Here is a 16,223-nt window from a genome sequence, read left to right on the forward strand (position 1 = left end):
GATATAAGCCTGTATTTACCTTCAGAAACATGAGAAAATGAAATTAAATGATTCTTAAAACCCACCAAATGTGAGGATTCTTTGGTTTTAAGAATATTTATAAAATTAGGCCAGCGCACGGCGCCGTGGCTCAATAGGCTAATCCTCCACCTTGCGGCGCCGGCACACCGGGTTCTAGTCCCGGTCGGGGCGCCGGATTCTGTCCCGGTTGCCCCTCTTCCAGGCCAGCTCTCTGCTATGGCCAGGGAGTGCAGTGGAGGATGGCCCAGGTGCTTGGGCCCTGCACCCCATGGGAGACCAGGATAAGCACCTGGATCCTGGCTCCTGCCATCGGATCAGCGCGGTGCGCCGGCTGCAGCGGCGGCCATTGGAGGGTGAACCAACGGCAAAGGAAGACCTTTCTCTCTCTGTCTCTCTCTCTCACTGTCCACTCTGCCTGTCAAAAAAAAAAAAAAAAAAAAAAAAAAAAAAAAAAAAAAAAAAAAAAAAAAAAATTAGGCCAGCGCCGCGGCTCACTAGGCTAATCATCCACCTTGCGGCGCCGGCACACCGGGTTCTAGTCCCGGTTGGGGCACTGGATTCTGTCCCAGTTGCCCCTCTTCAGGCCAGCTCTCTGCTGTGGCCAGGGAGTGCAGTGGAGGATGGCCCAAGTGCTTGGGCCCTGCACCCCATGGGAGACCAGGAGAAGCACCTGGCTCCTGCCTTCGGATCAGCACGGTGCGCCGGCCACAACGTGCTGGCCGCAGCGGCCATTGGAGGGTGAACCAACAGCAAAGGAAGACCTTTCTCTCTGTCTCTCTCTCTCTCTCACTGTCCACTCTGCCTGTCAAAAAAAATAAATAAATAAAAAGAATATTTATAAAATGAACAACACTTAGAATAGGAGGGTAGGGTGGTAAACCCATACAAGAATGAGTTAAGATTCCTTCCATGTAATCAGTGGAGCCTGATGCATTCACTGGAGAAATGTTTTTTCTTTCCTAAGCATTTCTCCTTTAAGAGAATGAATGTTTGCTCAGGGTTTTTCTCAGAGCAACTTTGACATCTTTATTCCTCAAGCTATAGATAATTGGATTGAGCATGGGCACCACAATGGTGTAGAATAAGGAGGAAACTTTCCCCTGGTTCATAGGTAAAAGAGAAGCGGGTTTGAGGTACATGAATGCCCCTGACCCAAAGAAAAGAGAAACTGCTACAATGTGGGAACTGCAGGTGCTGAAAGCCTTGGACCTGCCCTCGGTGGAGCGAATACGGAGGATGCTGGACAGGATGAGAGCATACGAAATGAAGATGGTGACCGTGGGAACCCCAATATCAATGCCCACAACAATGAAAACTACTAGCTCGTTCACATAGGTACTGGTGCAAGAACGTTCAAGAAGGGGAAGGAGGTCACACATGTAGTGATTGACAAGGTTATCAGCACAGAAGGTCAGTCTCACCATGCAGATCGTGTGTGCCATGGCCCCGGCAAACCCCATCCAATAGACACCCAACAGAAGGAAGAGACACACCTGGGGAGACATGGTGACTGTGTACAACAAGGGTTTGCAGATGGCAACATAGCGGTCATATGCCATGGCCGAAAGGATGAAGGATTCCGAGACGACAAAGAAGAGAAAGAAGAAGAGCTGGGTCATGCACCCAGCATAGGAGATTATGTTCTTTGAGACAAAGCTCATCAGCATTTTGGGGGTGATGACGGTGGAATAGCAGAAATCTATGAAGGAGAGGTTGAAGAGAAAAAAGTACATGGGGGTGTGCAGGTGAGAGTTCAGCCCAATCAGGGTTATCAAGCCGAGGTTCCCCACTATGGTGACCAGGTAGGAACCTAGAAACAGGAAGAAGAGGGGCATCTGGAGTCCCGGCTGGTCCGTCAAGCCCGCGAGGACGAACTGTGCTACGGAGGAGGCATTCTCAGCTGCCATTCTCGCGATGGCACTCTGTGGGGACAATGGAAAGGAGCCATTCAGAGAAAGAGACCACTGCTGCCCACACCATCACCTCCCCCGTTCGTGAGAACTGGAAGCACACAGCGGTTTTCAGCTTCAGCAGCAGGGCCTTTAATGGTGCCCCTGGGGGCTCGTCTTTCTGCCCCAAGTGACTCTGCCTCTGGATTGCCCCCTTGGTGTCCTTGCCCCATCATGATGGCAAACGCTGCTGAGAAAGACTCCAAGGTCTCTGATCTTTACTTTTTCCCTTTTGCTCTGTGCTTCCACTTCCATTTTCTGCTCCAGTTTGCAAAGACTGGGAGCAGTCCCTCCAAAAGTCCTCTCAGAGGCTGGAACCCCTGTATCTGCATCTGGACTGTCCACCTGCTGGTCATCCTGGACAGAACACAAGGGTGAGGTGGAGACTTAGGTAAAGTTCCCACCACCCAGCCAGACCCAACTTCACCCTTCAGCCTGCAGCTTCACTGATGTTCCCCTTGTTCCGGCTCTTACCCTCAGTTGTTCAGATAGATGAGCCGTTGTACTAGCTCAGATGAAGGATGAAGCACAGCCATCGGTCTCTGCATTGACTGGAGCATCAGAGCCCGGGCTGCCTCAGAAATCTTTCTGAGCTGCAGAACATGAGCTCTGAGCCAGGCTTTGGCCCGAGGCTTTTCTCCAGCTTTCAGGAGGGAGACAACATCCTTGCCTGTCATCAGCAGGAAGTGACCAGAAACTGAGCACTTTTATTCTGGGCTTGGAGACCAGGGACCTGATTACAAGTAGAAAGCCAGAGATTCCCCTGGGATCATAGCCCCGGATATTAACTTTAAAAAGAAATAAGTTCTGCTTTTATCTTATATCCTTGATAATATTTAAATTGCCTCTTGGAATTATTAAAATAATTGTTCAATTAATGTCTACTTGAACATATGCAAAGCCTGGTGCAAAGGTAGTAATTTATCATTTATTAATCACCTAATAAATATTCAGTACATTTTCCATCCTAGGATTATATACTAATCTCAGGAAACAGTTATATACTAATGCCAGGAAACAATACTGTTTTTCATATAATACCTAATTTTAATCCTCTGAGCTGAGTTTTATCACCCCCATTTTGGAGATGAAATAATTCCTCAGATGTTAAGTTACAGAAATCAGAGCAAACCTAGTTCTATCTCACCCCAAATTTGGAGTTCTTAGCAACTATGTTTAATATTTCCCCATGGGAAACAATGAAGTATATGAAACAGGGTCCTTGCTTTGAAGGCTCTGATGATGTTTTGAAAAAGATACAATAGAACACACCTGACTAAATAGGGGAAAGAATGGGGAAAGATCCAGAGAAGTTAAGAAAAGGAGTTTGCCAGTTCAGAGGCTGGCATTCCACACGCCACTTACATTTCAGTTCAGTCCAGAGAAGAAACCAACCTGTCTTCTCATGAAATTTGAGCCTTCCAAGAAAGAACAATGCCCATCATTAACAGGCTCTTTTTCCAAATTTGCTAAATTGTTAGTTTTCCTGATGATCCTTTACTCCATCCCTGAGCCTCCTGTGTTATTTCAGCCCCTTCCAAGCTCCAGACCCTGATACTGAGCCTGAAGGTGGTTTGATTCTTCTTCACCCCATTAAGCATCTGTTTCCCTGTTTTCTTTGCATTGCTCTTTTTCAAATGCCCTCTCTCTTATGAAAAAAAGTTATCCCTTTGAAGTACCAGACTCTCACACACCAGTTTGAGCCAAGTGACAGCTAATTCTCACTCTTGTGATCTCAAAGCTTTTAAACAATGTTACAAGAACATCTACTCCTATGATTCATAAATCTGACTACACAACTGAATTGGACAACTAGGTACTTACTAAAAGCACATATCCTGCTCCCATAATCCAAATATATTAACTCAGAATTTCTAAGGTTGGGATTTTAAGATTTGTACTTCTTGGGGCTGGCTCTGGGACACAGTAGGCTAAGCCTCCGCCTGCAGCGCCTGCATCCCATGTGAGTGCCGGTTCATGTCCCAGCTGCTCCAGCTCTCTGCTATGGCCTGGGAAAGCAGTAGAAGATGGCCCAAGTCCTTGGACCCCTGCACCCATGTGGGAGACCTGAAGGTAGCTCCTGGCTCCTGGCTTCAGATCAGCCCAGCTGATCCAGAAGATGGAAGACCTCTCTCTGTCTCTCCTTCTCTGTAATTCTCTCAAATAAATAAAATCTTTTAAAAAAGAAGAAAAAGAAGATTTGCTCTTCTTTTCAAAATCTCCTAGATAATCAGTCACACTAGGAATCTGCTAATACAATATTCTACCTTATGTTTTCCAGTCCAGAAAAACTGAGATCCAACCAGTCACTAAACTGGTTTGTGGTAGAGGCCTAAATGAAGCATGAGTCTCAGAGTCAGGTGCTAGGCACACTTGTTAGGACAGTGCTTGGGACACCCATTTTCCTTATCACTTGGGTTTGAGTTCCATCTCCACTCCTGATTCCAGTCTCCTACCAATGCACATCCTGGAAAGAAGGTAATGGCTCAAGTACTTGGGTTCCTGCCACATGGAAGACTGAGATTGAGTTCTGTTAACTATTTATTAAGCTCTGGTTCTCTATTCCTCATTTACAAAATGGGATAATAGTTATGATTCACTGGGTTGCTGTGAAAGATAAATTAAGCCACGAAACATGGAAGAGCCCAGCAGCAAGGCTGACACATGGAAGAGCCTTGATGAACATTGCAGAAAATACACAAGGGGCCAGCACTGTGGTGTAGCTAGTAAAGCCACCACCTGTGATGCCAGCATCCCATATGGGTGTGGGTTCCAGTCAGGGCTGCTCCCCTTCCAATCCAGCCCCATGTTAATGTACCTGGGAAAGCAGTGTACCCTGCATCCATGTGGGAGACCTGGATGAAGCTCCTGGCTCCTGGCTTCATTCTAGCCCAGCCATGGCCATTGAGGCTATTTAGAGAGTGAATCTGTGAATGGAAGACTCTCTCTCTCTCTCTCTCTCTCTCTTTTTCTCTTTTACTCTGCCTTTCAAATAATAAATAAAATTTTTTTTAAAAAAAAAAGAAAGTACACATAAAACAAACATGAAATGTATATAATATGGAGGAGGAATGATGCTCATGGTCCTGAGAGAAGGAAGAGGGGGCAGTTGCAGGGTGGAAGAGAGCTGACAGAGGTAGGAGGAGCATGGAAACAATGCATTTTTTTCAAAACTTGATTTAAGGTCAATACCACCAGCATAGCTTAATCCATAGACAGCCTTGGAGCTCTTGAGTCTCTCACTCTGCTGCTACTTCCTGTCCCACCACCAATGCCCACTTTTCAAATAGCCACTTTCTTCCTCACCACAAAGGCCTAATTGTGAAGTGGATGAGGTTCTCTCTATGGTGCCCAGTCTTCTGTTTGTGTCCACCTCTTATCTCAGTAAGGATTCTTCTTGCCAAGACGTTCACAATCCTAATTCTTGTTCTACCTTCTATTCTCAGACAAAACTAGTTCTCAGAAAGGATCTTACAACGTTAGGGGTCACACGCATGTCACACCCTCTTCTGGGCATGTTGTTTTAATGAAGACAAACTCTTTAGTAAAAAAAAATTATAATAATGAAATTTCAAACAATACTCAGTTGATAAGAGATGTATTTTGGTCATGATGGGCAGCTGGGGTCAACATGCAGTGAATTTGTAACCAGAATTTCATTGGCAGCTGCCTGACCACATGTGGTGTGTGAATTACAGCCCCTATATCAGTCTCATGTGTGATGTGTAAGATCTGGGTGGCATTTCCACAAAGTCCAGGATTTGCAATTCCCCCACATGTGGAATATATTTTAGTCACTACTCAGTAACAAGGGGCTGAGTGTGTATCTTACACCTAGGCATTTGCAACTGCCTTGGTGACTATGCTCCTTAAAAGCCTTGCTCTCCTGCCCACCACAGTTAGTTCACAATTAGAAAAAATAAATCACTCTAATGGACCTGAAATGAGACTCCCAGGAAAGGAACCCCTTGGGGCACAGAAAGCAAAGCAGACTCAAGTGTCATTAAAAGTTGACTTTTCTCCAAGAGCCTTAGAGGATTCTTGTTTGGATGATGGAATAACCAGGGAAAGTTCTTCTGGTTTTATGTCACTTTAGAGCCTGTTGCCATGGGAACAATGCTTCAAAATCCTCTCAACTGGGACTGCACTAAAGTCATGTTCCCTGAGGAGCAGATGAAGCCCAAGCAGGAAGCAGTGTAGGAAGAACTATTCTTAACTCGGCTCTTTTCACTGCAGTACTGCCCTCCAAAACTTGCACTTCTGAACCATGCTTCTTCTTAATATTTTTACTACATTCTACTTGTGTCATTTCAGGTGTAATGTATGTAAAACCTATATAATGTATCTCACATACATACATTAACTCTCATACTTTCTCATAGTGGCATGAGGTTAGCCTCAAGTGCACCAGCTTTCCCTACACACCAGAGAAAGCCAACCACAAGTATTATAAGAAGTCACAAAACCTGACCAGAGATAAAAGATAGCAACTGAGAAGCCCTCATTTGAAACAGCTTTCATTAACTCCTGAGGAAGCAAATATCAGCAGTGTATGGTTAGTCATTACATTTAATCCCATCTTAATATAATTCAGTGTTTTGAACTCCTTAATGTTCAAGTCAATACATAAATGCTATATATAAATTCCAACCTTAGAATTAGATAGGATATTAAAAGTCTTTGTTAGGGGAGTAAACAATATGTAATAAATTCATATGTGATAAGCACTGTGCTGGAAGTTTTACATATATTTTGTCATCTATATAAAATGAAATGAGTAGTCTATACAAGCTTGAATTTGGCCTGCTTAAACATATCACCAAATGAATTCAAGAATACTAATACTAGTACTAACATGTTATATTTTAGATTCTTGATTTGCATAAATGTCTATTAAATCTATACTATTATGATTCTACTTTGTATAAGAATGCTTCTCTGAATTAAAGGAACAAAATGTTCATCTCTGAGTTTCAACAGCCTGGTCTCTCTCTTTCCCTCTCTCTCTCTCTCTCTCTCTTTTTTTTTTTTTTTTTTTTTTTTTTTTTTTAGAGGTAGAGTTACAGACAGTGAGAGGGAGAGACAGAGAAAAAGGTCTTCCTTCCGTTGGTTCACTCCCCAAATGGCCGCTATGGCTGGCGCTGCACTGATCTGAAGCCAGGAGCCAGGTGCTTCCTCCTGGTCTCCCATGTGGGTGCAAGGGCCCAAGCACTTGGGCCATCCTCCACTACCCTCCCGGGCCATGGACTGGAAGAGGAGCAACCGGGACTAGAACCGGACACCCATATGGGATGCTGGCACCGCAGGTGGAGGATTAACCAAGTGAGCCACAGCACCAGCCCCAACAGCCTGGTCTCTTTAGACCCCAGGTATTTGTGGTGATGGAGGACTGGAGAGGAAAGACCAACTGTCAAGGATGATTAGAATCTCAATCCCAGGGTCCCTAAAAAGGGAAGTCATGGAGATAAAGAGATCATATGTATACCACTGGTTATAGTCATTTATTTATGATTGTCAATTGATAGAAGTACTTCTAGGAGCTGGCGCTGTGGCGCAGTAGGTTAATCCTGCACCTGCGGTGCCAGCATCCCATATCGGCGCCAGTTCTAGTCCCGGCTGCTCCTCTTCCCATCCAGCTCTCTGCTATGGCCCAGGAAAGGAATAGAGGATGATCCAAGTCCTTGGGCCCCTGCACCCACATGGGAGACCTGGAAGAAGCTCCTGGCTCCTGGCTTCGGATCGGCGCAGCTCCAGTAGTTGCGGCCATTTGAGGAGTGAACCAGCGGACAGAGGACATTTCTCTGTGTCTCTCCCTCTCACTGTCTGTAACTCTACCTCTCAAATAAATAAATAAATAATCTTTAAAAAAAAAGTACTTCTAAGAGCAAATGATCACTGAGATCTGAGTGGCATTTCCATGTGAGATCAGAGCTTAGGAGAAGATGTTAAGACACTTATTGGAAAATCATGATCACAGACAACACAACCTTACGGTTGTTCACAATCATTTAAAAGTGAGGAGAAAGCTGTTAATGAGTGGGTGGAAAAGGCAGAGTTGGAGGCCCTGGCAGGTTTTCTAGCCAGATGACCTGGGTTCCAATCACATAAAGCACCAGCCAAATAGGCTTACAGTTTGGGCCTTAGCAGCCTCATCTGGAAAGGTAATCGCACCCGGCATATAGGCTGCTGTGAGGATCAACTATCACAAGACATAACAAGTAGTTTTGAATGAATGACATGTTACAGGGCCTTATTCTTGTGTATCTATTTTTATCCACTTGGTCATATCCTGCCTTCTAATTTTATTCACTGTCTCAACCAAGTATCTCAACCCTACTGCAAGTTAAGATTATATGTTCAAGTGCTGTTTAAATTGCAATCCATTACTGAACACCGTGATGAATGACTATATTATCTGACAATATTCAATAGGAAGAAATATAAACATGGTTCAATAAAATTCCAGATTCTAAAACTGATACAGGGGTACATTTATTTTTTCAAATATTGAAATACTTTTTTAGAGGTTTACTATAAATATCTATGTGGTAAACCCATTCCAAAAAGACAAACAACATATAACTGGTTTTACTGTAAGTATTTTTGATATTTTAAATATAGCAATGTTGACTCTGAACTAATGGTGCTAGAGGCCTGATGGGTGTGGCTTTGAGGATCAAGATATTTACATATTAGAAAGAACCTCCTGCTATTTTGAGGACTGACATGGTAAAGTTACAATGACAGAAAGAGCTTCAAAAACTTTTGAAGAAAGAGCTGCCCAGAGCTCAGTTTCATCAGAGCCCGCAGTTTGGGGCTCTTAAAATAGGAATCCATTTTTAAGTGACATTCATCTCAGGAATATACGTGCTATAAAAAGCAAATTCCACTAGCACCAGCAATGCAAAAATATATGACTTCAAGGTGTGTTACAGGCATTTCACCAGGATTATACAGGGGTTGGGGAAAACAAGGAGATAATATGTCTTTATTTAAAGGCAATTTGATGGATGGGAGGTTATTCTGGGCATTAGTGGGAATGTCGGTTGCTTTTCTTCTTACATGAATCTTAATCTTGAAAATGCATTAACCTTGTAGAAACCTACATAATTTTTGGTTGAACAGAAACACCTCAGATGTCCTATTTGCAGAATAGTGGATGTTCTCTGTTAGTTTTGTTTTGTTTTAACATTTCTATTGGTTAGGAAAGCCACAAAACCTCTTTGTAGAATTTTACCATACTTTTCAAACCTTTCATGAAGGAGCATTATTCTAAAAGCTAGTTTGACTCAAGAGGTAGTATGATATGAGGGATCCAGGTTTAGGAGCTCAAACATAATAGTCATCCCTCCATATCCATGGGGGACTGGCCTCAGGACCCTTGCAGGTACCAAAATCTATGATGCTCAAGTCCCTTTTATAAAATGATGTAGTCGTAGCATATAACCCATGAGTATCCTCCTGTGTGCTTTAAACCATCTCTGAATTACTTATAGGACTTAATCAATGTAAATGCTAAATAAAGAGTTGTTATATTGTATTGTTTAGAAAATAGTTACAAGAAGAATGTCTGTACATGTTCAGGATAGATACATTTTTTTTTTGACAGGCAGAGTGGACAGTGAGATGAGACAGACCGAGAGAAAAGTCTTCCTTTGCCATTGGTTCACCCTCCAATGGCCGCCGCGGCCAGTGTGCTGCGGCCGGTGCACCGCTCTGATCCGATGGCAGGAGCCAGGTACTCTTATCCTGGTCTCCCATGGGGTGCAGGGCCCAAGGACTTGGGCCATCCTCCACTGCACTCCCTGGCCACAGCAGAGAGCTGGCCTGGAAGAGGGGCAACCGGGACAGAATCTGGCACCCCGACCGGGACTAGAACCCGGTGTGCCAGCACTGCAAGGCAGAGGATTAGCCTAGTGAGCCGCGGCGCCAGCTCAGATACATTTTTTAAAAAATATTTTTGATCCTGTGTTGCTGGAATCCATGACCACAGAACTCAAGGTTACAGAGTACCAAAAGTAGTTGTGTGGTCTTGGAAAGTGAAAATGTTTTTTCATCAGAGATTTCTTCTGTAAACAAGAATGGCAAAACTTGACCAAATACCTCATAATGTTATGTAAACATCATCAGATGGCTTCTCCCTGCTCATCATTGAATACTGAAGATCCTCAAATTTCCAAACCTCTCTCTCTTATTTCCTCTATCTACTGTTATAACTCAAATTCCATCTAGTGAGATTTTAATTATGATTTAATTACCTTATGTATCCAATTGATGAAAGGACCCACAAGAATCAATTCACTTCTACATTCAAAACAGCTTATCACAGATAAAGAATATAGTACAGCAACACCAGAAGGGCCATACTAAAAAGAAGTCCAGAGATTGTCTCCAGGTCCACCAACATATCAAAGAACAAAGTATGCTGCTCTTTTAATGAGTCTGTCTTGTGCAGTCCACCCGCATGACCAACCTGAACCATCAAAAACCCCTAGTCTCCACTGAAACCAAGTACAAGTAGTTACAAGATGATATGCTATAATCCAATCACAGCTTCTAGACAACGTTGGAAAGCTGGTATATCTTGCCCCAAATAATTCTCGGACTCATGCTTACAAGAAATCATTTGCCTTTAAAAATATTTTCCATACCATTGGCCAATGATCAATACTATGAGCTGTGTAGATAAACATGTAGTCAATCCACACTGAGACTAATCAATTGACAGCCGCCAATGTTTATGGCCAGCTGAGTCGTAAGTTCTGTACAATCCAGACTATCAAGTACATCTGTCTGAACACCTCACAGATACCTAAAACTCAGTCATATGAAGTCAAGTTATCTTCACCCTGAAATCTTCTTTCTCCTATGTTCTCTCCGTAAAGAAGACATCACTTTCTTAGCCCAAAATCTGAACATGATCCTGTGTTTCTCCTACTGTCTCTCTCTACAAATCAGTCACCAGATCTCTGGGATGATAATTTTCCAGATGTTAATACAATTTGCCACATCACTGATTTATCAAAGTTACTCCTTTTGACTAGTTAGCATTAAGCTGCCTTTTTAGTTCTTATAGTGAAAATTTTCAAACATATACAAAAGTTATAAAAAGGGAGTATAGAAAACCTTGCACCATGTAAGTGGTAGGGACCCAATTACTTGAGCCATCATCTGCTGCATCCCAGGTCAGCATCAGCAGGAAGCTGGAAGTGGGAGTGGAGCTAGGACTGAACCCCAGGCACTTCTATCTGACATGCAGGCCTGCCAAACATCATCTTAAGCACAAGGAAAAATGTGCATGTGGTCTTCTTGTTCTTGATGTGACCTCCATATATCCATCAATCAGCATCAGTAATTATCCCAATGTTAAATATGTGTGTGTGTGTTCCCTATATATTTAAGGCCAAAATATTTTAAAGCAATTCCCAGATATTCTATTCTTTCAAATAAAAATACTTTAGCATGTCTTTCTAATACAGATAACTTGTTTCTCTTTTTTAAATTATTTATTTATTTTGACAGGCAGAGTGGACAGTGAGAGAGAGAGAGAGAGAGAGAAAGGTCTTCCTTTGCCATTGGTTCACCCTCCAATGGCCACCACGGCTGGCGCGCTGTGGCCGGCACACCGCGCTGATCCAAAGGCAGGAGCCAGGTACTTATCCTGGTCTCCCATGGGGTGCAGGGCCCACGGACTTGGGCCATCCTCCACTGCACTCCCTGGCCACAGCAAAGAGCTGGACAGGAAGAGGGGCAAACGGGACAGAATCCGGCGCCCTGACAGGGACTAGAACCTGGTGTGCTGGCGCCGCAGGCGGAAGATTAGCCTATTGAGCTGCGGCACCAGCCTATTTATTTATTTGAAAGAGTTACAGAGAGATAGTGAGAAAAAGAGAGAGAGAAAGAGAGATCAAGAGAGGGAGAGATCTTCCATCTGCTGGGTCACTCCTCAAATGGTCACAACAGCCAAGGCTGGGCCAGGCCAAAGCCAAGAGCCAGGAGCTTCTTCTTGGGCAGGGCCCAAGCACTTAGGCCATCTTCTGCTGCTTTTCCAGACACTTTAGCAGGAAGCAGCCAGGACTCAAACAAGTGCTCATATGAGATGACAGCATAGCAGGCACTCTAACCTGCTGCACTGCAGCACCAGCCCCACCTTTTTTCTCTTTAATGTAATCAGAGAAACATTAATAATCAATTAGAGAACAGTGTTGGGCAAGGAGAATGAAAAGATCATATACCTGTCACATGATAAGCATTCAACATTACTCAGGTTATTCATTCCTCAAATTTAAGAACTTATTTCACTCAAGGATATTCCCCTAGGACCTATTTTTCTCAAAATTGTTCTTCTTCAGCTAGCTGCTGTGGCCTTGGAAAGCAGTGGATAATGGCCCAAGTGCTTGGACCCTTGCACCCACATGGGAGACCTAGAGGAGGCTCCTGGCTCCTGGCTTCAGATCGGCACAGCTCCGGACGTTGCGGTCATCTGTGGAGTGAACCAGCAGATGGGAGACCCCCCTCCCCGCCTCTCCTTCTCTCTCTATGTGTAACTGTGACTTTCAAGTAAAATGAATAATTTTTTTAAAAAAATATTTTTCTTCATACTTCCAATTCCTGTCTTATTCTGAAGATGCAGTAAGAGGCTATATGTAAAAATAAAATTTTAAGGCAGATCTCAAAATATGCAAACCTCTATGGACAGCCAGCTTCCCAGATTTCATCCATTCTAAATCACTATCTACACATAGCCCTCCAGGTCTTACAGAAGATCACTTCTCCACTCACACCATCCTTGCTAGTCTATTCATATGTCATAAATAATTATATTTAGTGGGTAAAACAGATCCCATTGATCATCTAATCCAATTACTCATCTAGAGATCTTAGCTCTTTGCTTGTTACTCAGTAAGAGCATTTTGCCACTTCCTTCAAGAAAATTTTCAGAAAAAAATTTCCAACTTGTGTTTTTGCTTGCTTTCTAATCATTAACTAAGGAGAAATGAAGATAAGTTATCAGAAGTCAGAAAGACAGTGATAACAATCGTATCTAAAATTCAAATTTTAAGTTGCCTTTTTGTTTTTTATATATTTTTGTTTATTTATTTAAAAGGTAAAGTTACAGTGAGGGGGAGAGACAGAGAGAAAGGTCTTCCATCTACTGGTTCACTCCCTGAATGTGCCTATCTGAACACAGGAGCCAGGTGTTTCTTCCCAATCTCCCATTTGGATGCAGGGCCCAAGCACTTGAGCTCCTATTGCTTTCCCAGGCCATAGCAGAAGGCCAGACTGGAAGAGGAGCAGCCGGGACTAGAACCAGCGCCGATATGGGATGTCGGTGCCACAGGCAGAGGATTAACCTACTGCGCCCCAGTGCCAGCCCTGCCTTTTTGCTTTAGTTGTCTTCAATTCTGTCCAGGTGGCCTTGGCAGCCTCCTACAATGCCTGTCCACTACATGTCTACTGTGCCTTAGGGATGGGTTGATGCTAAAATATGAAAATAACACCAACAAAAGTACTAACATGAAAATCAATAGCATAAAAGTAGGGAAGCAAAAACAATGAGAGAGGTTGAGATTTTTCAGGAAGATCAAGAAGAGTGAGAAGGTCAGGGACAGGTAGAAACCTGGAGGCCCAACACTTAAGAGCATACAAAGAAGGGTGAGCCAGTGCAGACGTATGCTTCTCACCCAGACACTCACTCTAGCTTAGTTCTGTACTCTGTTTCTAGACCCACTAGTTGGGCTCTTCATCTCACATGAGCATTGTCAAGGCTGCTCTGGCCACACACACAATAATTGTATCCCTAGTCTAACTACTCCAACTCTTCAAGATGCAAAATAAACAAAATAAAAGTCTTCTTGCTCCTTTTTGCCTTTTTAAAATATTTATTTATTTATTTAGCAAAGGAGAGAAAGAGATGAACAGACGTACAGAGAGACAGAGCTCCCACCCATTGGTTCACTCTCTACAATACCTGGTCCTGGGCTAGGCTGAAGCCCAGAGATGGGGACTCCATCAAAGTGACACATGTGGGAGCATCACCTGTGCCTCCCAGATTTGGCGTTAGCAGGAAGCTGCAGTCAGGAGTGGAGATAGGAGTTGAACCAATGCACTTTGATATGAATGTGGATGTCCTGAGCATCTCCTTAATCACAAGGAAAAATGCCTGCCACAGTCTTTTTTAAAAAAACGTATTTATTTATTTACCTGAAAGACAGATGAAGAGTCAAAGAGAGATGATCTGTGCTCTGAGTCACTGTGCAAATGGCCACAGCAGACAGGGATGGGCTAGGCTGAAGCTGGGAGCCAGAAACTCCTTTTAGAGCTCTCACATGTGTTGCAGGGGCCCAGGTACTCAGATCATCTTCCACTGTTTTCCCAGGTACATTAAGATGAAGATGTGGAGCAGCCAGAACTCAAACCGGCACTCTGATCTGTGATGCCAGTGTCATAAGCTATGGCTTAACCGGCTGTGCCACAATGCTAGCCCCTCACTGCAGTCTTCTTGTTCTTTTTTTTTTTGGACAGGCAGAGTGGACAGTGAGAGAGAGAGACAGAGAGAAAGGTCTTCCTTTTTGCCGTTGGTTCACCCTCCAATGGCCGCCGCGGCCGGCACACCACGCTGATCCGAAGCTAGGAGCCAGGTGCCTCTCCTGGTCTCCCATGGGGTGCAGGGCCCAAGTACCTGGGCCATCCTCCACTGCCTTCCCGGGGCCACAGCAGAGAGCTGGACAGGAAGAGGAGCAACGGGCTCCCCGACCAGGACTAGAACCTGGTGTGCCGGCGCCACAGGCGGAGGATTAGCCTATTGAGCCACGGCACCAGCCTCTTCTTGTTCTTGATATGACCTTTCCAACCAGACTGGAATCATAGATATTGACTATCAAAACAAAATCTGAATTATCAGCTATGATTTTTTAAAAAGTCTATTATTCATTAGTATATTCAAAAAAATTAGTTATTTGGCATAGATAAAGAGCTGCATCTCCTTCTTTTGATCTTTTTATTCAATTCTCAATTGAATATATATGCATACATACATATATATGCATAATTTTCCATAAATGAGAATATACATGAAGTATTTCAAAAAATTTATGGAAACTGAAATTAAAAAATAAGTTTATTTTGGTTCAAAAAGCTTGAAATCCATGCCTAATTTTTTCATATACACATATTTCATGAATTTTTGAAGACTGCTAGTATGTGACCTTTTTTGAATGTGTTCATGTAGTATAAGGCCAATGTTGAGTGATGCTTCAACATCGGGTAGCAGGGGGAGAGAACCTGGAAGGCCTCCAAAGGCTCGTCAGTCTCACTCCCTGCTCTGGTCATACCGATAAGACATACCCCCAGTCAACTCTCCTTGGAAAAACCCAAGAGAAGCCCTGCTTATTCCTGAGTGTCCCAGAGTTTCAGTTCCCTGCCAGCCTTCAGAGTTCCTCTAACAGGTCAATTATATCTCCCATGAAAACTTGGGGCACCCCACCCTGTTGATAAGACAAAGTTTGTTTCTCATAGTCCCTGGCCATTTACTCTGTTCCTGAGGGCGTGTGTTGCCCTGCAAGGTGAGGTGTCCTCTTCCCTTGGGCAATGAATGTACTATGAATAATAAACTTCTGTCGACTCATCTATCCAGAATCAGAGGCCCTTTGTTCAACCATTCCAATAACCACAGATCAAAAAAGCCCTCCCTCAGGACCAGTGCTGGGGCATAACAGGTTAAACCTCTGCTTTGAGTCCTGGCTGCTCCACTTCCAATTCAGCTCCCTGTTAATGCAACTAGGAAAGCAGCAGAGGATGGCCCAAGTCCTTGGAGCCCTGCACCCACATGGGAGACCTGGAAGAAGTTCCTGGCTTCCAGTTTCGGCCTGGTCCAGCCCCAGCCATTGAGGCCATTTGGGAAGTAAACCAGATGGAAGATCTCTTCTCTCTCTCTCTCTGCATTTCTGCCTTTAAAATAATAAATAAATCTTAAAAAAAAAAACAGCCCTACTTCAGAGATGGGGTAAATAGAAAATAATTACAAGAACTGATAAAGAGGCAGAAATTTTAAAATCTTATGAGAGTTTTGCATGAATTGATGTCATTATAATCTACTAGAGTAGTTAACTCTAAAGAGTATGATTTTACTGTTTTTAAGATCCTAATCTGACATTCAATCTTATTACAAAATCCTTTTCCTAACTACTTATATGTTTGATTTTATATTCACATAAAATATCTACTGCTTGCCTCATTGTGCATGAAATATAA

At 43.4% G+C, this 16,223-nt stretch overlaps 1 protein-coding gene across 2 annotated transcripts; it reads right to left on the bottom strand.

Annotated features, from left to right (window-relative positions):
• Window positions 1-995: 995 nt before the first annotated feature.
• LOC100340208 (olfactory receptor 8B8) lies at window positions 996-3,571 on the bottom strand. 2 transcript variants are annotated; one of them, XM_089313868.1, is made up of 2 exons: window positions 3,560-3,571; window positions 996-1,916 (listed from the first exon to the last, which is right to left on the bottom strand). In XM_089313868.1, exons 1-2 carry the CDS (start codon window positions 3,569-3,571, stop codon window positions 996-998), a joined length of 933 nt encoding a protein of 310 aa, XP_089169994.1. The 2 variants fall into 2 exon arrangements, with proteins under 2 accessions (XP_089169994.1, XP_002708831.2); XM_002708785.4 differs by lacking the exon at window positions 3,560-3,571 and having other exon boundaries at window positions 996-1,928.
• Between the last annotated feature and the right edge of the window lie 12,652 nt (window positions 3,572-16,223).

This window comes from Oryctolagus cuniculus, chromosome 1, assembly GCF_051225735.1.
Source record: "Oryctolagus cuniculus isolate XC-2025 breed Fujian yellow rabbit chromosome 1, ASM5122573v1, whole genome shotgun sequence".
In the NCBI taxonomy this organism is placed as follows: domain Eukaryota; kingdom Metazoa; phylum Chordata; class Mammalia; order Lagomorpha; family Leporidae; genus Oryctolagus; species Oryctolagus cuniculus.